Here is a 24,823-nt window from a genome sequence, read left to right on the forward strand (position 1 = left end):
AGTGTTGAGCCTTCTTCCTCAAATTTCCTGTGTCGCAACTCGTGTTCCTCGTTGCTAATTTCTGGAGCCTCCTGTATATTGAAGTCGTGTCTCCAATTGCAGATTCCGTAACAAGTTGTAATAGAACTCTTGTATGGTAGACTTCATAATTTCATGTTCAACAATGGACTCCCCTCTACTTCCAGTACATCAATAGAATTGATCCTGGCAATTCTATGAAAATATTTTGTTTTCGTCTCCACTTCTCAGCCATTGTATTCAAGACCTTTATCTATAAGCCGCCTCTTCATTTTTAGCTATCTCCTCAAGTACCATTGCTAGATGTATTTTCTGCAGCATTTCATCCTCTGCAAGAAGTGAAGCCTCTGATCTTGAGTAGACTTGAGTTCAGACATCAGAGAGATGGTTCAAAATATCCTCCTAATGTAGTCAGAAAGTTACTTTCGCATTGCCAAGATATACAATATTTCTTAATGAGGACTGATGTGTCTGCTAAAGAGGGAAAGAAGAAGTGATGCTTCTTCCAAAGTATCTTCTATCCATTCGTTCATATTGTCAAAAGAATAAACAAGTACACAAATACATCAACAAAGAAAAGTGAAAGAAGAAACAAGCCTCGCCTCTGTAATAACAACTAACCAAGCAATTTTCTTTTAGCTGCTCACGGAAACCCAAACTAAAATTATTGTCATCAAGACTCCCAAAAGCTAAGAGAAATCACAACAAACAGCTTACAAAAGCGCAAATGCAGATTAAATTGCACCAGACGAAATAACTTGGAGACAAATGACAATACTATTCCTAGAAAAAGAATGAAGGTTCAGTGGTGAACCAAATATACAGGTATAGCTTCAATGTTCAGAATGTGTCTACAGAGAAAACAAGTTTCTACATGAATCTTTGACATAGAGCACTAATAGTCATCTCATCGGTCATTCAATAACAATTAAAAGAAAACCTACCTGAATTTGTTTGAAGCTTATTATCCTGCCCTCTTACTAAAATAAACTGATAAATCCCTAGACTGAACTGAACACACAGAAAATAACATTCAGCTCAGTAAATGTCATTTAACTGATCAGCCATCTGAAAAATGGAAGTGCCAACCAGTCCTGACGATGAAAGCCTACTTTTCCCGCAAGGCCAAAATTCATGCGCTGCTAATGGAGAAAAGTACAAGAACCCCATTCGTTACAGGTTCATCCTACACTGCCTCCGATCGGTTGACATAACTGAAGGCACCTGCGGATGTAGGATTTCAGCTTGAAGCTGACACCAAGGACGGATGGATTGGGTTGTTAGGATGAGCACATCTTGACAATAAATGCCTTTGCAATCATCAGTTTGAATCGGTTCAATATCAATACATTCCCTTGAATACGGGATTTGTCCGGCATATGCTAGCTCCATATTCCTCGTATTCTGCCTTTGTATGGCAAGCCTAACATAAAAAATATTCAAATTGATCATCAAAATGAGATTTTAAATTCCCCTATTTGACCGAATGCATAAACCAGTAAATGCAAGGATTAACTTCATTTTGCAGTAATTAACTACAATCAGATAAAACCTAAACTAGAAGCATTAACATACCGCAAAAAATTCAGGAGTTGAAGCCAGTACAGAACCTCCAAACCAAACTGCATATCTCTGGATAGGATTGCTGACCACATTCACTTCAACTGGTTGTGCCTGAGGTTGAATTCCAGTAGTCAAGCATCCTTGATATATTGGAGACTATTTATTCTTCTCCTAAAATTCAAGTGAGAAATGGAAGGGGAAAACACTTACTTTGACATTTCCACCTAACCGAGCATCTGATGCAAGAATGCGGTCATCCACTATCTTTTTGAGATCTCGCTGCAATCTTCTATGGAAATCTTTGAACATGGTTGACCCTCCAGATAAAACAATATTCTGAACTTCAACAAGTGCACAATATATATCACACTCGCATAGAAAAGTACGTTCACACATAACTTGAGTTAATTCAAGATACAAGGAACCTTTTTGTTGATCAAGAACTGAATCACTAATGAACAGTTCTATGGAGTTCAGTAACAAAATTACCTTATATAAAGCTCTTCTTGTGTCTATTGGTGCAGACTGAATACATTTGTCAATCACCTCAGGTAAAGGGTTCGTAAAATCACTATTATAAATCTCAGGACTGAAGAAGACCTGTGAACACAATTCATCAAGACAACTTATGAATAAAGCATCTGAAACCACCATAAAAAAATCCTACTTCAATCCAACTCTATGTTGATTAAGGTCCAAAGCTCCGTTTTCCTTTATTTTAATTTCTACCATACGGCCACACCCATAGTGGTCGCCAGACTATCGTTCAGCATGACTCGAGCACCAGACCAGTAAGCCAAGTCAAGAGGCTTCCCCTCAAAGTCAAATGAGCATGGATACTATCTTGATTTCTTCAATTAACTTGGGTATTTTCATTGAACTAGAGTAAAGAAAAAAAGCTACTCCGTGCAAAAAAAAACATAGGGTTTGAGCTAACTTGTCTGAACAATTCGAGAGATTTGGCTGAAACCTAAATTGCTTGGACTCGGGTGCGGGTACCCGATACAGGTGCGGATCTAGAGGTTGGATCCATCATGATCTAAAATTTAAGATTTGGGGGTACGAATCCAGGTACAGATGCAGTGCAGGTATTAGGCTAAAATAATTCAAATTTCTAAAAATAGAGTTATTGTCTATATTATGAGACATAATGGAAAACTTACAAGGTATAATGAGGAAAAATATAGATCAAGAGGAGAATCCCAAAAAGTGATATAAGGAAAAGGACTGACATTGAAATATCTATATGCAAGGTACTCCATTTTCTTTGACCCATCTTGTAGGCTAACAACTAACAAGCACATTGAAATCAAAACTATATAGCTCAAGAGATTGAGAAACTTGAAGCTAGAGGATAAACCAGACCTCAGGACCAAGAAATCGCTCATAGCCAACATCACATGAATAAGGTGCTCCTGTCTTTGGTTTTGTACCTCTCCAGTGCTTGATGTACTTCCCTGGCTCTTTATCATGCTTATTGAACTCCTGAAATCATTTGACAATAAGGACCTATTACAAGCAAAAATCAGTTGTAACCTCCAGCCTCAGATGCAAACAAGGATTGTGAGTTTAAATCATGGCATGATTTGCTTGCCCTAATTCACAGAAATGTCGAACAGATGAGTCAAGTTTGAGAACTGGATGGAAGAACAAGAGGAACTGGATGGATTATCAGAAAGAACTTCAATTTTTTTTTTTTGATGACCATGGTGTCCAGCCCAGCTTAATCTACTCTTTCAACTTATTCCTTTTTACTCCTTTTATATAGTCTCGTACAAATAGCTAATACCTTCACAATGTCAGAACAAGTGTAGCAATGCATTTCCTTCACTTTTCGTGCTATTTCAAAGGAATCTTCTGCTGGAACATGTTCTCCCCTTTCCTGCATTTGAATAATCAAAATAAGTTGTTATCTTTTGAAGCTTGATCAAACAATGAGATACCATCTTAGAAACTCAAAGATAGACCTCAAACACCCAACATGCTCATATCTGAGTTGTGGCTAGGGGTGGGCATAAATCACCGAAAACGGTAAAAAATACAGAGCCTAACCATGAATTTCGGTGTTATCGAGCCGAACCAGGAATTTCGGTAGTTTGGTAAGCATAAATCACCGGAAACTGAAAATTACCAAGCCTAAACGGGAATTTTGGTATTATCGGGCCGAACAAGGAATTTCAGTATCCAGTAATTCGGTAACCAGTATGTTTTTTATGAGAAAATTTCAAAATTTTGGTGGTCAGTTTTGGTACCTGGTTCCAGGCAGCCGGTATTCAGTACTACCAACTTGTAATTCTGTTTCTTGATTTCAGTTATCTGCTTCGCTGGTTCAAGCAGATGCTATTTTTGTTAGTTTTAGTTTTTTACATGCTAGTCAGCAATGTGATTGTATGTAGGAACATGACCAACTCTTTTTGAGAAATCATCATGTGCTCTGTAGAAGTCTCAATTTCAACAATTTTGTCCTCTTCAATTTTGCGTTAAGAGATAATTGCAATACTCCACCCTGTCATAATATTTTTTCTTCAACACGTTATTACCGAATTATTAAACGGGTACCGAAACCGAACTTTGATAATACCAAAGACTCACCCCTAGTTGTGGCTACCCTACTAAGCAATTGGCAGTTTTAGATTTCCCACAGGTTAAGGACATCTTCTAATAATTGGGTAACATAAGGTTAAAGACGTTGATATTACAAATCAAGTAACCTTAAGCGGTACTTCTTAATTCAAGCAACTATGATCCGAGCACTGGAGAAAAAAACTTCTGCATGACAAGTCATAGGAGAAACAATCACTAATTATCCAATCTTCTTTACTCTCCAGGAAATTTTTTCTAAACAATCGTTAAACTGATAAAATATTTCATAGTAACCCCATCATTAATTTCCATTTGGATACGATAAAAAAAAAATCCAAATAAACTAGGAAAAAAAATTTCCTTAATATTTTTCAAATTGTAGTAGGATAAGCATTTGTTAATACATTCCTTGGTTTTAAAGTTAAAATGAATAAAGGGTCAACAATACCTCCATCGATGATATTTTATGATTTGAAATAATGTAATAATTTTTCTTATTTTATGTCTGTGAGAAATATTGGAGAAGAATATTATTGAATTGTTGTCTACATTATTACACAAAGACCATATTTATAGACACTACAATACAATCTTTTACCAAGTAGGATACTATTTACTATTCTTATTCCTATTCTAAGTATGATTGTATATACCTATTCCTATTCTAACAATCCCCCTCAAGCTAGTGCATACAAATTATATGTACCTAGCGTGTTACAAATATAATTAATACGAGGACCGATGAGGGGCTTGGTGAGATATTTGCACGTTGATCACTCGACTTCACAAAATTGACAATCAATCTCAATGTGCTTAGAGCTTGTTTGGATTGGCTTAAAAGTTGGTCAAACCTACTTGTAAGTCATTTTTAGCTTTTGAGAGTGTTTGGCAAGGTTAAAAATAACTTAAAATAAGTTTTAAATGACTTAAAAAGAGTTAAAAACCAAAAGTGGAACTCCCTTTGCTTTTTATTTTGACTTAAAAGTCATTTAAGTTTGACCTTTTTTTTTTACTTAAAAACTACTTTTTTTTAAGTCAATTCAAACAGAGCCTGTTTGGATTGGCTTAACAATTGGTCAAACCTACTTTCAACTCATTTTTAGCTTTTGGGAGTGTTTGACAAAGTTAAAAATAACTTAAAATAAGTTAAAAACCAAAAGTAGGACTCCCCCTACTTTTTATTTTTTGACGTAAAAGTCATTTAAGTTGGACTATTTATTTTTGACTTAAAAACTACTTTAAGCCAATTCAAACGGGCTAGTTTTCTCATGAAATACTAGATTTGATGCATAATGTCAGTCTATCTCAATGTGTTTGGTCTATCATGGAATACTGAATTGGATGCATAATGTCAATAAAACACAGAGTGATAAAATTACAGTGTTGAACTTCCCAAACCAAGCTTGCAAAGATTGTTTCAGACCATAAAGTGACTTACATAATCGACATACAAGGATACTAAACTCCTCCGAGCAACAAAATTAGGTGGTTGCTTCATATAGACTTCTTCACAATGCAGTGGTTGCCAGAAAGTGCTCAAAATCTAGTATAAAGTATATGGATAGTGTTGGAATCAATATACGAGTTGCTAAAACATGCTCATACGCCGGAGTATTAGATTTGATGGCTGAAAGTGGACACAATCTAAGAAAAAAAATATATGGGTAGGATCAGAATGATAGCACAATACAACTGAAAAATAGAAATTATATAGGAAAGGTCGGATTGACGGCACGACCCTATCGAAAAAGAGAAATAATATGGGTATGATCGAAATGATGGCAGGACCCTACTAAAAAGAGAAATCATATGTGTAGGGTCAGAATGATGGCACAATCTTACGCAAATCAGATTTGAGTCATCGAAAAGAGGAATGGAACTACGCCAAATTAAATTTGAGTCATCGAAAAGACACATGGTTAGGGCTGGGCATTCGGTATTTTGGTTCGGTTTCGGTTTTTTTTCGATTTTTGGTTTTTGGAATTGTTGTACCGAACACTGAACCGAATTCGGTTCAGTTCGGTTTATTAAGTTCAATTTTTTTTGTTATGGGCCTGCTGGTTGTCGGTCTTTCATCACGGTGTTGGTGATGGTGTGGAACTTGAACCGAAATAGTAACTTGGAAAGTTGGAAGAGAAGCCGAAGCTATTAGCAAAAACCTACCAAAAGTTGGAAGAGAAGCAGGAGCTTGGGAAGTGTGGCGGAAAATTGGAAATTGAAAAGTGAAAACCTAATACTAAGTGCTACTGCCAACTGATATAATATTTATTATTTAATATTAAATATTATTAACATTTAATTGCATAATATATTATAATATATATTATTAAATATTAATTTTATATATATATATATATATATATATATATATGTATATTTTGGTTAAACAAAAATGCCGAAAATACAAAAACATGTCGAAAACCGAACCGAAATACCAAATACACGAAAACACATACCGAAAACCGAAATACCAAAAAGATTTGGTTTGGTTTTTCACGGTGCTATGCAACTCAGTTATGAGAAAGTAGTTTAGAAAAATCCACCATAGTAGGCAAATGAAATATGAAAAGTAATTGGGGAGATGCACGATGCTACACAAATCAGATATGAAAAAAAAAAATAGTCACCTAAAGGATGGCACAATGCTACACAAATTAAATATGAAAAAGTAGTCACTGAAAAGATGGCATGGTATTACGAAAATCAAATATGAAAAAGTAGTCACTGGAAATATGGCACGGTGCTACACAAATTAGATATGAGAAAGTAGTCATGAAAAGATGACACGGTGCTACATAAATTAAATATGAAAAAGTAATCACCAGAAAGATGACACAGTGCTACACAAATACCGACGGATATGGGGTTGACACAAAACACCCCTAGAAAGTCACCAAAAATTGACGCACGGCGACTTGTCTGACTGAGTTATCTTTCCTGAAAATGGGGTTCATGCATATATCATTGGCCCTACTTTTGTTAACATAATCACTGGCCAGACGGGCGGCATATATGTGTAATAGCCACCCGCCGACGGCGGAAGCTTTTGATTCTCTACCAAGTTCGTAGAGGCCATGATACCATGTGAGAAATATTGGAGAAGAATATTATTAAATTGTTGTCTACATTATTACACAAACTTTATTTATAAACACTAGTCACTACAATACAATCCTTGACCAAGTAGGATATTATTTACTATTCCTATTCCTATGACCATTCTTATTCCTATTTGTATTCTTATTCTAAGTAGGATTGTATATACATATTCCTATTCTAACAATGGCATTAGCAAATCCCTTATTAAAAAATAAAAATATTTTCTATTTTATAAGAATTTTTTTTTATCATTATCTAAATGAAAAATAATGATGGGTTACTATGATCTTATACTTATGACCTATATTATAGGTTAAAACGTACATGAGACTTAGCTACTTTAATTAATAAACGACATTAAGAAGAAAAAAATTACTTCCCACTTTTTTATTAGTTAAAAGAGATTTTAAAAGAAAAGAAACAAGGAAAGGGTTCTTTAAAATTAATATTTTTATTAGGAAAAAAATGTGTTTAAAAGAAAAAAAATATTATCGGGAAAAGGGCATTTTTGACCCAATTAAGTAACCAATAGGGAGGTACTTTTAGGGATATCAGATAAAAAAGTAACAATAGCGGCATTTTTGGGTCAAACTATTAAATGGGGGAATTTTTAGACCAAGTTAATTAAGGAGAGCATTTTTGTTTAATTTTTTTGCATAATTTAAGGGCATTTTTTACCCTTTTCCACAAGAAAATAGTAACACAAAATAGCAGTGTTGGATAATGATTGTGATAAAGATTAATGCTATAATGCATCAACTCGATTTTCAAAGTAAAGAATTGCACGACAGATCCAGGATTTGAAGGTTACGCGGGTGCCACGGTCTTTAATATAAACATAGTGATGGACATCAAATTAGGGCGTTTCGATCCATTTTGGGCTAATCCAGGTCGATTTACAAGATTTTTAGTACATAAATAAATATACGATTATCTAACCAAAATGAGTTTTATACAATTCAATCAAATTCTATTGAACAAAAATGAGAAAAATATGAACGAAAAACTAATTTTTTTGAATAGGCAATTACAACCCTCCAATTCAAATATAATGTACTTGAGTCATGATAATTAACAAATTGTAACTTATAATGAGTTCTATTTTTATTTTTATTTTTAAAAAAGAGCCAAACCAGTTTCTATAAGAGAGATCTCATCAACTTTAAGTAAAGACAAATATTTTCATTTCAGAAATTCACAAATTATCTAATACAAAACATTAATAAAATAAATTAATTTGCGAACAAAAACAAAAACTCTTTAAAAGTTGCAAAAAGAAATTAATAAACTAGCACAAAACGATCCTTGCCCCTGTTGCTTTCATTTAAAAGATAAAGAAATGAAATGATTGAAACTAGGTATTGCTATTATTAGCATACTCATTTGACTAGAGGCTTGTGTGCTAAAGGTTATATATACAGCCTATTCCTACGTCTTTATTTTCATCTCCGGGACAGTTGGAACTCCATGGGATTTATAATACCAATAACATTGAGACACAAAATTCAGGACATCACAATCCTATGTTATTCATTCGACCCCGATAGATCAGCAACAGTCAAAGGAAAATAGTGAACATGCATAGTCTACTCAACCATTTTTATGGAAATGTTGTACTGATGGCAAAGAGAAACAAGAACTACATACCTTCATAAGCTGTTGAACAAAGAGAGTAACATCTTTCCCAGAAACGGGAATTGACTTAATGCTGCTCCCAATAACATAACCCTCAGCAACAGGTACAACATGGGTAGCACCATCTCCAATATCCACTACGACTCCAGTCATCTCACACTAAAGAAATAGCGTATAACAATTACAAGATATGTCAAATTGTTAGACCACAATTAAGTTCAGTTTCTGGAATAATGGAATGCAAGAAACCTATGATCATAAAGAAGAGAACGGATACACAGGATATTATGTCAAGCAACTAACGAACATACAAAGTTATTGATTTACTCTAGTGATACTATGTCTATCATAGATGTTCTAGATTCTTTATAGCTAGACAAGGAAGACACTAGAGCTCTATTGTAAACATGGTTTCAGTACTACCCAAGTACTGTTTTGATCCCTGATATAATAAAAAGTTACTGATTTCAAAAAAAAAAAAAACTAACGAACATACTAAAGGTTGACATGCAACCCAGTACTCTCTGAATAGCTCAATGTTCATATTCCCATTTTCCACTAGAAAAGAAAAGGGATAATTTCAGAGACCTCCCTCCAGGTTTCGCTTACACTCATCTCCCATGTGGTTTACGATATTACGTCTACCTCCCTTATTTTCATTTTCTTGTAACCATTCTTTAAACCTATTTAAAATAAATATAAATTAATTTAGATTTGACAATTTTACCCTTCTATATGCAAGCTTAGATCTAATTTTCAACGATTTATCTCTATTTCTTGGATCATTTTTCTTCTTCGCTCGTGGAAATGTTTAACTAGAACAAAATCTGATCGTTCTTATCGGATTTCTCTCTTGGGGAGTTCATTTTTATCTTCGATTTGAAGAAATTGTTGCCGGAAAATGATGGGTTATTGTGGGGGAAAGAATCATCAGTGAATTGGTAAAGGTAAAATGGAGATGAAGAGTTAATATTTGGTGAAAATGGTGGGTCAGCTTGAATAAAGACTTTGATCTTTGTTTGATAAAAAAACACGTGTATATATATATATAATAGTATTAATGTATTTGTGCTGATTTATTTTTAAAGTATTTGTTAAATGAGTTATTTTTTATATAATATTTATTAATATATAGAAGGGTAAAATTGTCAAATCTAAATTAATTTATATTTATTTTAAATAGGTTTAAAGAATGGTTACAAGAAAATGAAAATAAGGGAGGTTGACGTAATATCGTAAACCACAGGGGAGGTAAGTGTTATAGAGCGAAACCTGAAGGGAGGTCTCTGAAATTATCCCAAAAGAAAATAATGAAGATATTAGGTTGGAACAGACTCCTTGGCCATTACTTTCCTTGACATGACAAAGATACCAGTTCATGTCATTGAGAAAAGACATAAAAGCTATTCTGTTTGACATACTGGGGAGTGCATACAGGAAGTAGATGAACTTAAACCAGAACGACTCTTTCAGTATGAGGATATTGATGATTAATGGTGCCCTTACAATCAGAATGCTAGCTTAGGTGACAAATTTCGCTGGAATGTAATTTGATTCTGGTTTACAAGGTTCAAATTTGTTTGTAGATTTGTTGCATTCCCTGAAGATTACACACTTTTGGAAAAGGTATAAGGCATATGCACACTGCATAGGCGATGCTACAGTACAGTGCAGCTGAGACCAGTCAGCTTACAAACTGTTTGGCCTTATTTGCTTTACCCAACTTCATATTTTATTTGGTGTGGCCAGCATTTCACTTCATTTGTTTGCATATCATGGCTGCGTCTTGAGCGTTTATCTGTCCTTTTGGCCATGTAAAGGCTCAATTGGCACACCATGGGAGATGTGTATGTCATGAGGGTAATCAATGTTTGATCCCTTTACAGGACAAGTTCAATTATGATGAGGCTGTAGAGCCATTATTTGCTTGAATGATTCAGCATCACATTTAAAAATGCATAATTCATGATGGTACAGGACCGCAAGAAATCCCAATGCATGTGATTGGTGGTACAACGATGACCGTATCCCCCTTATGTGTTTGAATATAGTTATGGGATATGAGATGGTTTGTTGCTCGGTACAGGGTTTAAGGCATTTTGGATGCGGGTCAAATCAACCCTAGATTTGGGGAGTCACATCTAACCTCTTAACTTTATTATGGGGGGATCAAACTATGCCATTGAAGAGGAAATATGTATTTTTTATTTTCCTCCAGCATTTCACTCTTACATTACCTGCTTGCCTCATATTGTACAATTCAAACCAAACTTCCTATCTACAACTAGAGTCACGGTGTCCTTTCCGAGTTAAAGTATGCCAGAGCCCATTCGTGCTTGTAACCTTAACTCAGGCCAACCAACAAGAAAAGCAGAGAAACACAAAAATACGTCGAATAAATTCTTCCGTCTTGCCAAACCAACTAATAAAAGCAACCGAACTTTCCTAACACCACAATATCCTATTATAACCATCTCCAGTCACTTAAACCAAGAGAAAAATTAAAGGGAAAAAGAAAAAGGAGGGGCGGGAAGGGGGGAGGATAGCAAGAGGGAAAGCTCAACTCGAGATGCAAGACAAGCTAGCTAGGGCTTTCATACAATGATTACTTTGACGGTGGCCTTCAAGGATTCATTTATCAATCTTGCTAAGTTGATTTGGATTTCTAAAATGACATAATTGTTGAATTTTTTCTCTCTACTTTGATAAATCAGTAGTTCGATTGAGTGAAAGGGAGACTTCCCGCATACAAGGTTCATATAAGAATAAAGGATCTTTGTAAAAGAAACCAATCATCTATACTAATTGGAATATAGTGAAAAGCTTTCTCTTTGTATGCAATTTTTGTTCAAAATTATGACAGCAACTAGTTGAAAAAGTATAAGAATATAATCGGGAACCTTTGAGGCGACCGTTTATCCACCTATCTTGTTAAAGTGAGTACAATTGCCTCTTGAAAAAAAAATCAATCTTGTGATGGGCAGTGTCCTACATGCTGGCCATGTCAGAGGCTCATCAGATTCCACATTATTTTTTGACATGCCTATTGGGTGGTAGCTCTGTAGGTACCCTTCACTGCCTTGGATTTGAGTTACTACACAAATTTTAGTTCCAGACTAAAATGAAAGATTACATCAATTAGACTCATTATAAAACTATCAAGTTGGTCATGAATTAAGTCATCTTGATCTTGGCCAAAATTCATTCTTCTTGGGCTTGTTGGGCTTGGTTGGTGAGTTTCTTTCATGTCTAAGTTTTGGGCTTAAAATATAGTAGAGCTCTTGAACGTGTCTTCTAAGGTTTTTAACTCATATTCACCGTAAGACATTTCTTTTTTTGAACTAAAAGTCCATAAGTTTTTCCTGAAGTTACTTAGCATGTGATCTTGTCAATGGCTTTCTACGAGTTCAAAACCTTGGCATTAGCTTCTTGAGGTGGTGTCTTTCCTCGAAAACAATCTATTTCAAGCACAAATAATAGTCATGGAAGAAGCCAACCCAATCAACTCTAATGAGGCCCAAGAAGAATAGATTTTAGCCTAACCCTAGAGACTTAGTTCATGACCAACTATAATGAGTCCAATTAATGCTATATTTTATTTTGTCTTGAAACTAGAATTTAAGTAGTCGGCCTTGTGATTAATTGTTTGACAAGAAATTATTTTGGATGCTGTTTGACTAGTATTCCTTAAGGAAGTAGGATTTGGTTACTTGTATGACTAGAACTCCTTAAGGAAGGATGATTTGACTTATACTTAGGTTACTTGTTCAACTAGTTTGCTTATAATAAGACCATTCATTCTTCCCTTCATAAGGAAAAAAAGAAAAGATATAGGACCATTCATTCTTCTACAGGTATGTCTCCTTTTGAAGTTATTTATGGTTTAAATACCCCTACTCCTATTGATTAACTTCCATTACTTGAAAATGACATTGCTAGTCTTGATGGTATGACGAAACCAAAGTAATGAAAAAAGATCCACGAGCAAACTCGCCTTCTAAGTTACTCGGACTCTTCACTTTTGGTGCCGCACCCGTGTCAACACGACATGGGTGTGGGTGTGGAATCCATGTCCGAATTGGTCAACCGATTTTGGGTACTTTGATGAAAATTGATGGGGAAAGTCTGGACAGTTTTACATTCTGGTTGGATCATTGTTACCCATTGTATTGTATTGCATCGCTACTATACCTACAATGTTTGTTTTGATTGTTACTTAAAATGTATTGTATTGTATTGTTAAATTTCATTACGTAACAATGAAAACCCCTATTTTATGGAACAACCGATTTGGTGTGTTTCCATTGTTACTTAATTTCTTTTTCCAATTATATCTTTACATAATATTTCAAAATACTATTTTACCCTTTACCTTATATTATTTAATTCTAGTCAAACCTCCTACCCTAGAATAATTAAGGATATTTTAGTAAATTTATAAATTATAATACAGTACGATACAATCAAACCAAACAATTATAATGTTATTAAACAATAACAAACAATACAATCTAGCCAAACATTGTATCTACCATACAGTACAGTACAATAGAGTACAATACAATACATTATGAAACAATGGGTAACAATGATCCAAACAGTGTTAATGATTTTTGTAATCAATACAAAAGCTAAGGTGAAATTGAAGAAAATGGAATACCTTTTATATAGAAATTTCTATGTCACTCTTTTTCCTTTAATCTCCTTCCAGGATTTTCCTCAATTTCTCCATATGATATCTAATTTATAACTCTATTTTAGATAGTTTAATTATTTTTAGGCGAATTCCCGCACCTGTATCTATACATGGATCCATATTCCCGAATTCTAAAAATTAGATCATGAAGGATCCGACCTCTAGGTCCGCACCCGTATCGAACACCCGCACCCGAGTCCGAGCAAGTTAGCTCGCTTTCATATTGAGAAAAAGAAACACCAAACAACCTTAAGAGTAAATAACAATGGAAAGAAAATCACTTCCCAGCTTGGTGATTGGGTTTAGGTGCATATGTGCAAGGTGAGGTTTCCTAGCAAACGAAATCCAAGTTGCACCTAAGACGGTATTTGTCATTTGAAGTTCTTCAGAAGATAAGAAATAATTTCTATAAGTTAAACCTTCCTAGTAACTACCAATTTAGCGGTGCTTTTAAGTAGTTGATCTTTTCTTTTTAACGTGGGTCCCAATTTGAGAGGGAAATTTCACGGGAGATTGATAGCCACCAAGGGAAGACACCAATTCAAGAAGTTAAAGGTCAAGCTTTGGAATCTTCTAGAAGGCCATTGACGAGATTACAAGCTAAGGAACTTCAAGAAAACTTCCTGGACTTCAATTCAAATAATGAAATTCTAATGGTGGAAGATGACTTATAACCTTAGAAGACAGGTCCAAGAGCTTTAATATATCTCAAGCTCAAATAGAAGAAATGGAAGAAGTTGACCCGACAAAGTCCAATGAGGCCAAGGAAGAAAAGGTTAAAAGCCAGTTCCTAGAAGACTTATTTCACTATCAACTTGATAATTTAATAAGAATCTAATTGATGTAATCTTATATTTTTGGTCTTGGGCCTAGAATTTGAGTAGTTATCCTTATAATTGCTTGTTTGACTCTACTAATAATCTTTTTGGAGGGTTGTTTGACTAATAATCCTTTTGGAGATTTGTTTGACTAATATTCTCAAGTATGATTTGACTTATTTTCCTTTATTTTTCTTTTTGATAAATGTGGTGTCCAGGGTAGCTTGTGTGCACCTCAACTAATTCCAGGGGACATCTACCACCTCTTACCAGCACTAGATACCTTGTAAGTCTATCCACTAAGACTAGGGCATATTGGAAGAAATCACTAGTGTTCTTTGTCGTTGTTGGGATTTGAACATGAGATGTCATTGTTGTCAACCCACTTCATTGACAACTACACCACACCCTTCGGTGCTACTTATACTCCTTTTTGGTTGCTACTCATCAAAAAAATGGCATGATATCTCAAGACCCACCCACCCCCCACCCCCAAAACTCCACTCCAAAAGACAGCTCAAAGCTCCGGCCAAACATCATCACACTAGTCACATATCCTCATATAGCTCCTTTTTTTCCTTTTTCTCCTCCCTCGACCAAAAACTATTTCCGCTCAATCCCTCTATTATATGTTCTTCCTCTTCAACTTTTTCAATAATCTATCTTTTGCCTCCTTCAGACCCTGGTTGTTTGCTTTCCCCAAAATTGACCAGTAAACATTTATTCCCTAAAATAGCATATCAACTCATTTTTCAAAGTTCCTTTCTTCTAGTCTCACCAAAGGCGATAAGGTGCTTCTGTTTAACAATTGGATAGTTTAAATTACATGAAAGCAAGTTTTAACGGGTAGAGAAAACCCTGCTCCCACCCCCACCAAAAAATAGCACTATTAGTAGCATATGTCAAGGTAAATTACCTTTATAAATGAGTAGGTCACATACACACTTCCCTGACCCTAGGACACTAACATCAATACATCATTTTTCGGATATTGTTCCAAATAAAGGACATGGCATCATGCTGCCAATGTTTGTTCTTATTTTCTACCACCAACCTAAATTTGCAGTTGTACAAGAGACAGGCACCCTTTTTCAGAGTTTACACTCTCATATCTTGGGCAACAATCTGAATCTCAGAAACATAACAAGCTTTCCACTAAGCACATCAATTTGTTCACTTTTAATCATTTTATGAATGAATACATGAGTGAAGCTAGTCCTAATATTACGAGAAATGAAAGCCTATTACACAATTAACTTTCTCTTAATACTCTAGTCAAGAAAGCTACTTGCTAAGCAAAAGGTTTGTTGAACAAGGTTAACAAAATTTTACAGACCAATTAGATCACAAAAATATCAATACCAGAAAATATCCGACCCCCATATACATCAAAATCCAGAAAACAACAGGAAACAAAGTTGTTTAAGATAGAGTACCAACCTTGGATGCTGTGTACCCAGCTGCCAAAGCAAGAACCGGCTGCACAGCTATATAAAGTCCCGGAACATTGAAAGTCTCAAACATAATTTCACCAGTATATTCTCGGTTCTCTGGTGCAGTCATAGGGCTTTCAGTCAATAGAAAATAGTGATCCTCAGGGTCACAACGCAGGTAATTGAATATACACTGCTGCCAGAACCGCTCCATTGAATCCCAGTTATCAACTTGTCCATGTTCAATAGGATAGGTAAGATTGTAATTGCTACTAGATTTAGATCTGGTCAAAGCCTCATCCCCAATAAAGAAATCAAGATCCGCCATAACCCCTGCACTGTGCTGGGCGAACCAGTTGCTGTTCTTAGTCAAAGCTCGAGGCTGATTAACAAATGATTCGTTAGCTGCAACAACTGTAGGTAGTATGAAACATGGCTCCACATTTCCAGCAAAACCAATTTTTGTATACCTGAAAATAAGAGAAATTTGGAATCAAAAACGTAATTGGGTTGAAAAAACTGAATCAAACAGGTTGAGGGTGATGTAGAATGAATACCCGGTTCCATTGTCAATGACTACAGCAGGGCGAGAGGTAGAAGGGTCCATAAGGATTGAAGAAGAAGGAGATGATCTGCGGTTGAGATCCAAAGAGAGGTTTAAAGGGTATAATCATGGTCGTAGGAGGAAGAAAGGGGGTGAAAACGACGACGTATAAGGTAGGAAAAAGGTGATGACGACGGAAGTACCGATGGTAGAAGGGTTCAATTCATCCATTTCCATTTCATTGAATAAGGCAAACAAACAATTTCGAATTCATTGAATAAGGCAAGCAAACAGTTTCAAATTCATCGTCTAGTGTGAGATTCTGCTCTTCTTCAATTTTGTACTTTTTCTAATTGAATTTGGATTCCTTTCTTAGCAATCAGACAACATGTTTGCTAGTATTTCTCGATTGTTGATTGGGCTTTACTTTGTTCCAACTTCCATGGCAGGTGGCTATTGTAATTAGGAAATTTTAACAAAAATATTTGGGTCGGGTTTTTCAAATATCAAATCATTATTATCAGATAGGAAAATTTCAAAATCAGCAAACTTTAGGCCTTAATTAGGAATTTATAGTTATAGTTTACTTAATTACGGATAACAACAAAATATTAGGGGAGGAGAGAGGCGAGCGAGATATGAGAGAGAGATGAGAGATGGCATTTTTCATGGATTTTGGAGAAAAAATTATAAGTACAAACCAATTTGTATCAAAATTAATACACATTAAGAGGAGAGAGGCAAGCGGGATCGAGAAAGGAAGGAGAGAGGCGAGCGAGATCGAGAAAAGGAGGAAAGAAGCGAGCGAGATCTAGAGAGGGAGAAGAGAAGATGGTAAGTTGATGAGTGGTAGATTTACACTCGTTTAGGGCATTTTTAGTTCAACAATTAGTGTCCTCAATGCCTAATTATGTCTTATTCTAATGTTAGTTTGATGATTTGCGACTATAAAAACTAAAGGACAAGGCAAGGATGAATGCATAAAAGAAAGGTCAACAACATTGAAAGAAGTGTAAACTCCACACTGGGAGTTGCCTAACCAAAAGGGTGGATCGACCAAATGACATGACCTCGTCTAAAGTGGCAGTGCTCACAATCGAAGACAATCGAGGCAGGTCGGTAAACCAAAAGTGAAACGGCGACTCGTCAAAAATGAAGGGCGAACAAGATGATCATTGCCAAAGGTGATAGGACATGGATGAAGAATAAGGTTTAAAAAGCAAACAAATGTGGTAATCGGCGATCCGCTGAATATGAAAGGTAGATTCAAATGAGTTCGCCAACTAAGGTTCAAACACTTGAAGCCTGAAGAAAATGAAAGGGGAGTTGAGGAACAAACGACGATCCTTCGATCATGTTCGACGAGCCCGGCTAATATCGCTAAGTTGGTCATGCAGTGAATTTTGGGCAAAATTTTGGGAAACTATAAATAGCCTAAAGGAGATAGAAAATAGAGGGTGGGATTTGCGTATTTTTCAGAGCTTTTGGAAAAATTCTTAGAGAGTTGTGTATGAGATATTATACTTTGTGAAAAACATTTTAGTTTGCGATTTTCAATTCTACTCTTGCAATTGACAATTGGAAGTTGAAATCAAAGTGGGTGTTGATTATAATAGCTAAATTTCATCACATCCATGGTTGTTATCGTGACAGGTATAATTTCTTTACTTTTTGTGGTGAGTGGCTAAAATCCCAAGTCTAGGGTTGCAATTATGGAGTTGGGTGTTAATTTAATGTAGTGGTATTGTGTTTGATCTATTTTATTATTATTCATTCATGGATTTAGGCTAAATAGCATGAGGTTAACTTATGGGTTAAGGTTGCAAACTTAATCCTATTTTCGATCTCTGATTGATGCTTGAAAGAGATTGATTGGGGTGGGTAATTAGTTTGATGCAAGCAATTAAGGTTTGATTTCTATAGTTTGCTTGAAAGAGGAATATGGTCCATATCTATTTACCCTAAATTTGTTCGAAAGAGAAATATCGTAAGGTAATGGGTTGTTTTGTTATTCACATAGATGAGACCAAAAGGAGATTCTATGAACTGATGCTATGAGACAGAAAGAAGATTAGTGTCATTCGATGACCTATCATATCCATGATTATTTAACACTATTAAGAAATACAATTACCCCTGTGTGATATCGATTTCAATCCCCGCACCCTTAAATTACTTGTTAAATTACTTGAATTTCTGAATTTTAGTTTAATTGTGACATTTGATACTATGAATTCTTTTAGTAAATTTGGTGGAATCATCCACTCATTTATCTTAATGTACTACAATGAACAAGTCCACATTCTTGATTTCTTAGTTTTATTCTTATCATTATATCATTCTTTGTGTGATTAGGCCCCAACTCTTAGTTGGGTATTTTTATTGACAACGTCTGCTTACTCTTTGAATTTACTTTTTACGAGGGGTCGTTGCCGAGGAATGGTGGCTAAGAATTCAATTAGCGAAGTTAGTTTATAGCCTTGTTGAATTGTAGTAGATTGTTGCTTGACATTGTTGTGTTGTGGATTTGCAGGTCTAAATACCAGTGAAAATGGTAGTGACGATGCTAGTCACTACTAGCAGAACGACCAAATGGGTGACACAAATGACATGCACATGAATGTCATTGCAACCAATGGAGCTATCTGGTTACCACCTACAACGGGGAGGGTGATGTTCCATGTAACTGGAACAATGTTACAACTTTCCAAATGAGAGGAATGTTTGAAGGATTGGCTCATGAAGATCCTCATGAACATATTCAAAATTTTATGAATATTTGTGGGTCGTTCGTCTTCAAAAACATCTCACAAGAGTCCATAAGATTGAGATTATTTATGTTCTTTTTAACGGGGAAGTCATAAAATGCTCGGCGGAGTTGCCAAATGATTCTATTATTTCTTGGGAGGAATTAACTGATACATTTTTAGAGATACTATTTCCTCCTTCGAAAATGGTCAAACTTAGGGACAACATTCAGAACTTTAAAAGAGTGGGAGGTGAACCGCTTCATGAAATATGATTGTGGTTCCAAAAATTGCTTCTACAATATTCAACACATGGTGTTCCAAATAATTTGTTATTGCAATACTTTTTTTATAGCCTTAATTCAGTCAACAAGGGTTTGGATGATCAACTTATCCAAGGTAGGTTATACGACAACCGTTTGATGTGGCAATATTGTTGCAAGATGATATGACAAAAGTTAACCGAGCATGGCATACTAGAGATGATCAAGTATCTTTTCAACAATGGGGCACAAGCAAGAAACAAATAGAGAAGGATCATGAGCGCGATGAAAACATGACTAAAATTGTCACGACCCGGGAGCACCCCCTAGTCGTAACCGGCGTACTCGACCTCGAAGAGGTCTAATACAAGCCTCTTAGCATTCATTCATCGCATAGACACCAAAACCATAAGGAATTAAAAACTTTCTTCACACACGAAGATACTTTCAATAAATAGCAAGCGGAAGACTTTCTAGACTTTATACAATATGTCTCAAAACCATCTAATACCTGAATATAACATTGGGACTAAGCCCACTCAAAACTTAAGCAAATACTAGAGAGACATAAAAAAAGGAACATGTTGGTTATTGCCCTCGAATCTATGAGGACTCACCAAGTCTTCATCTTCAACTCTTAAAAACCTAACAAGTAGCCATGACATATCACCATCTCCAAATCCCTACACTTTAGTCAAAAAGCGAAAGAAAGGGGTTAGCACAATTAAGTACTAAGTATGGAGACCATGCAAGAAAATATGCACAACGGACATTTACAAGAAATGTATGCTTTCATATCCTTTGATAAAACCTTTCCGTTACAAGTATAAGAGACATAATACAAGTCAACATTAACATATAAGACCATAGCCAACCATACATATACTTAACATAAATCCATATACAACCCATGCTTAACTTTAGAAGGACACATGTCATTTTATTACCATAGGACCTCTACCTAATATAACCTTAAGACACACTTGAGTGAGACAAGAAGTGACCGCCCACACGATCCTCTTCAAGCACACTTAAGTGTTCCCCAAGATTACCTTAGATAAGGACTTTATAGGCAACGTGCATAATCATACCCGATAGATAGCATATTAATGAGATGATATGTATAATGATGCTTACATAAAATAAATCATATTTAGTGGGGCGTAGTACATGTGTGGTGAGTGACCATCAATATAGTATTTCCAAGGCCTACCACCCCCTTGGAGAGGCGAAAGAGGTACAAACCCCTCAATGTGGTTACTCGGGCCTACCACCCCCCGAGCTAGGGACCAAGGTACAAACCCCTCAATATGGTTATACGGGCCTACTACCCCCCGTACTAGGCAACCAAGGTACCAACCCCTCGATATGGTTATACGGGCCTACTACCCCCCGTACTAGGCAACCAAGGTACCAACCCCTCGATATGGTTATACGGGCCTACTACCCCCCGTACTAGGCAACCAATTCCAAAATCCAAATAAATCAGCCCACCAACAACATACATATATATCAACCTTCATAATTTGATCATGGAAGCATGAAAACCATAAACATCACATAATAATTCCATTTCATGATAATATGCAAAATAGACCATAATAGGATGTGTAGTAGTAATTCCATAATTCAAGAGTTCATAAATAATCATAAGGACCCATAAACTTGAAGTAGAAATAGAGGATAAATGGTTGGACTTGTGGAAAGGAAGGTTTCCACAATCAAACCCACATACCTCAACTTGTTCACGAGTATATCAACCTTAGAAATACAATTACATAACTTATTTAACTTCTATTAGCTCAGTAATGATGACGTAAAATAGGATCATCATCATAAGTAAGCCTAGCATGTACAAATACAACTATGCTCCCAAAACAGGGAATCTGGCCAGCCTAGTACCTCATGTTGCATCTTAGATTTGAAAAGGAAAATGGCAGAACTAGACTTTATAACCTTCATGAAAGATGTAGATACATCTCTTAGGGTTGCAAACAAACAAGGATCACCGAAAAATATATTTTGTACAAAAAGATATAGTCAAGACACTAGCCGCTGGTCATGCAGGATTTCAATTCTCGGAATCTGGGCAGAACTTGCCCTATGTTGCGTCCCATATTTCGTATCCATAACAGTTAAATTAGAATTTTACATAAACATAAAAGTTGTAGGTATACGAGTTAGCTTTCCAAATCATATTTATTCACTGCAAACTAAGTTCTAGAGCAAGAGATATGCCTAAAATACCAAACACTATCCAGCTCAAAAACAGGTTTCGTCACTTACATCCGAAAGGAATGTCATATCCTATCGATTCATATTCAACAAAGCTTCTAATGTATCAAGAAGAGGCACCTAAGTCTACCAAGTCAAGACACACATCACATTATAAAGTTCCTTCACATTCCATCATCATCACATATGAACAATAATAGAGGTCACACTTTCAATCACAATACAATAACACTTTAAACAAGATCACCTTGAGATCACATGAACACCTTTATATTCACAACATGATTGCCTTTACTTCATTTGATTCTCATTCAAGTCCTTCACATCCCATTCACATATATGATATCATGTCAACACTTCAATTCCTCATATAATGCCTCCAAGGCCATAAACACAATACATTCAATAAGTAAACACCTCCACCATAAGTGGATCACACATCAATCTATCACAATTCTATATCAATTCTACCTTAACAATGAAGTTAGGTCCACTTACCCTTTTTCCCAAGCCACAATCACCATTCCTCAACTCTCCAACAATTCACAATAGATAAGCATAGATAATAATAGAAGTCAACTATTCAACTCAATCCAAGCATACTTCCATCATCATTCAATCATAAATAATAAACCCACTTCATAAGCCAACTTTAGGAAACTTGCCAAGACATGGGTTCATGGAAATTTCTTTCTTAAAACCATCAATAGACACAATTAATAACGTAAATCATCAAAAAAAAAATCATTTAATGCAAGAACCCATGCTTAGAATCGAAATTAGGATTTTTGTGTTTTTGGAAGAACTTTGAATCATTTGAATTGAGCTCCTTGAAAGGAAGAATAATCAAGGATAAAGAATCCCCATACCTCTAAGTTGAAAACCCACAAGAATTGAAGAAGAAGGAACTCAAAATCTTCAATCCTAGCTCCAACTTCTTCTTCTTCTTCTTCCCCTCTTCTTCTCTTCTTCACTCAAGGACCCTAACATTTACTCTTTTAAAATGGAACAAAAATGATCCACAATCAGCCTAACACAATAATATAACCTCAAAAGAAAAGATTTGTGAAAAGACCAAAATGCCCTTAAATTTCCGGACGGACTCCTTGCTCACTGCCCAACTTTCAAAGGGCATAACTCGCTCATACGAACTCAGAATCGAGCAAACTCGGTGGCGTTGGAAATATTGTTCCAAGGGCTTTCCAAACATAACTGGAACTACTCCTGGATCATCTTGAGCTAGGAGTTATGACTGCTCAAAGTTGGCCAAAAACTCACTGATTTCCCACACTTAACCAAATTTCCAGGTTCTGAACTTTTTCCAAAAGTTACTTCCAATTTCAAGCTACTTCATATTCATTTTAAATTGTTGGATGTAACACAATTAAAATGAAATTACATAAAAACCCCTCATAGAACCTCATTATAAAGTCAACACAAAGTCATAGGCTCTTGCTTAACCTATCATTTTCCGAGTCGTTACAAAAATGATGACCCACCTTGACTTGTTGCCCAAACACATCATGGGATGTGGATAAAAAACGGTAAATGCAATTGGAATAAGGAGTGGATGGTGCCCGCAAAATACCAATTTGAGGTATTATACAACAGACATGTAAAATACACGGGATATCAATTGGGGGGTGTGGTTTCTCATCCTAACTACCAACATCGGGTGGGAACCAAAGTTGGAATAATATCTCGTTTCATGATTGCCCAAGACTAAAAGAACTAGCTGGACTGGAGGGAAACCAAATTGATGAAATGCTAATAAGGATCTTCAACAAGGTTGAAGAGTCTGACAAGGTATTGAAGGATTTGAAAAATGACTTCTCCACCTTGACTCAAACGGTTACTTCCCATTCTGTATCAATCAAGCAACTAGAAACTCAAATGTATCAGATCTCCACCTACCTAAATCCAAGGCAAAAGGAAACATTGCCTAGTGACACCATCATAAATCTAAAAAATGATTGTTGATGAGTAAGAATTGTGTCGTGCCATGATGTTAAATAAGGCGCTTCTTGGGAGGCAATTCAAGTTTATTTTATTACCTTCAATAACGTGTGTTTGTGAGTGTAGGTTGAAAAGAAGTCAAAATGTTAAAAAATGTAAATTTGGTGATGTCACGAACTATGTCGACAACTCGCCAAAATCATTGTGCAGACATTTTCATGTTCGCCTTCTATGCTGAAAAAATGAAAAAAATAGTACTATCAACTTTTGCGAACAGAGATCCAGTCGGTGATTCGCCGAAGTGCACTAAGCGGACTGCATCGAGTCCGATGAATTGATCTTCAAGTTTGGTACTCGTTCATACCTCATCGGCAAGCTTAAGCTCCTTCAACGATTCGTTGAATCTGTTCGATGACATTAGTCACAGTCCTTCGAGTGCACTTGAGTTAAATGGTTCAAGAGTCTTTTCAAGTTTTAAAAGAAAACCTTTCATCCTTTTGTGCTCCTTTTCTTCCTAAACTTTCCATACCTTTGTTTTGGTACTTGTGTGACCTCTTTTGCATGGATTTTGTTGTTCAGAGTGCATTGTGATGTTTACTTCTCAACCCTGGACCTTTTTCCTTCAATATTGTGCTTTTTGGTCTTCTCTGAGATTGGTTTTCGAAGATTTCATCAATATTTTTGCTTAGTCCTGATGCATGTGTTGTTGGTATCATAATATATTGCTATTGGGCTGTTTTAATTGGGTCTTTCTAAAATTGTTGAAATTGATTTTGAAGGTTAGAATCTGAAATTGAGTCTTTGAATGTACCGGGTCTTGCTTGAATTGATTATGGGTGAAGTCTATTACCCTAGTATTGCCCTAAAGACTTATATTTGTCCAATGATTGATAGAGTGACAACTTTCTTAAAGGCAAATCGTCAATTTGGGCGGTACTTTGTGAAATCTGCAGAAAGTCTGAGTACCCATGACTCGTAAAACATGTGGGTAGATTATAAAACTAATTGAGTGATGGATATTGTTGTGATATTGATATTGAAATTGTGAAAATAGGCATTGGGATGAAGATTACCCATTTGGCGGGGATGTCTTAGCTCACTAAGGCGATTAGGCAATTTACCAAGTAAGCCCCAAGTCACCTTTGGTGCTTGAATGTGTGACTTGGGTACTGTCCCATTCAATGGTCATGTCTTAAATCGTCAAAACTAACTCGACGTATCATCAAGTTGGAG

The 24,823-nt window shown here is 35.8% G+C and overlaps 1 protein-coding gene across 2 annotated transcripts; it reads right to left on the reverse strand.

Moving 5' to 3' along the window:
* Nucleotides 1-736: 736 nt before the first annotated feature.
* LOC125828755 (actin-related protein 3-like) lies at nt 737-16,733 on the reverse strand. Of its 2 annotated transcripts, none has more exons than XR_007443059.1 (9): nt 16,403-16,733; nt 15,853-16,315; nt 8,911-9,057; nt 3,371-3,463; nt 2,947-3,066; nt 2,071-2,181; nt 1,792-1,922; nt 1,594-1,692; nt 737-1,441 (listed from the first exon to the last, which is right to left on the reverse strand). XR_007443059.1 is itself a non-coding variant. In XM_049508084.1 (9 exons), exons 1-9 carry the CDS (start codon nt 16,450-16,452, stop codon nt 1,361-1,363), a joined length of 1,290 nt encoding a protein of 429 aa, XP_049364041.1. In that variant the 5' UTR covers nt 16,453-16,733; the 3' UTR covers nt 737-1,360. The 2 variants fall into 2 exon arrangements, 1 of the variants encoding a protein (XP_049364041.1); XM_049508084.1 differs by having other exon boundaries at nt 1,792-1,917.
* Nucleotides 16,734-24,823: the final 8,090 nt, after the last annotated feature.

This window comes from Solanum verrucosum, unplaced genomic scaffold, assembly GCF_900185275.1.
Source record: "Solanum verrucosum unplaced genomic scaffold, falcon-dt-bn FXZP01000242.1, whole genome shotgun sequence".
In the NCBI taxonomy this organism is placed as follows: domain Eukaryota; kingdom Viridiplantae; phylum Streptophyta; class Magnoliopsida; order Solanales; family Solanaceae; genus Solanum; species Solanum verrucosum.

Excerpts from the sequence above, each read along its gene's own strand:
- LOC125828755 (XM_049508084.1), bottom strand. The coding sequence starts at position 16,452 with ATGGACCCTTCTACCTCTCGCCCTGCTGTAGTCATTGACAATGGAACC. Across the intron at positions 16,316-16,402 it reads GTCATTGACAATGGAACCGG|GTATACAAAAATTGGTTTTG; the intron begins GTATTCATTCTA and ends TCTTATTTTCAG. Across the intron at positions 3,464-8,910 it reads TTGTTCAACAGCTTATGAAG|GAAAGGGGAGAACATGTTCC; the intron begins GTATGTAGTTCT and ends ATTCAAATGCAG.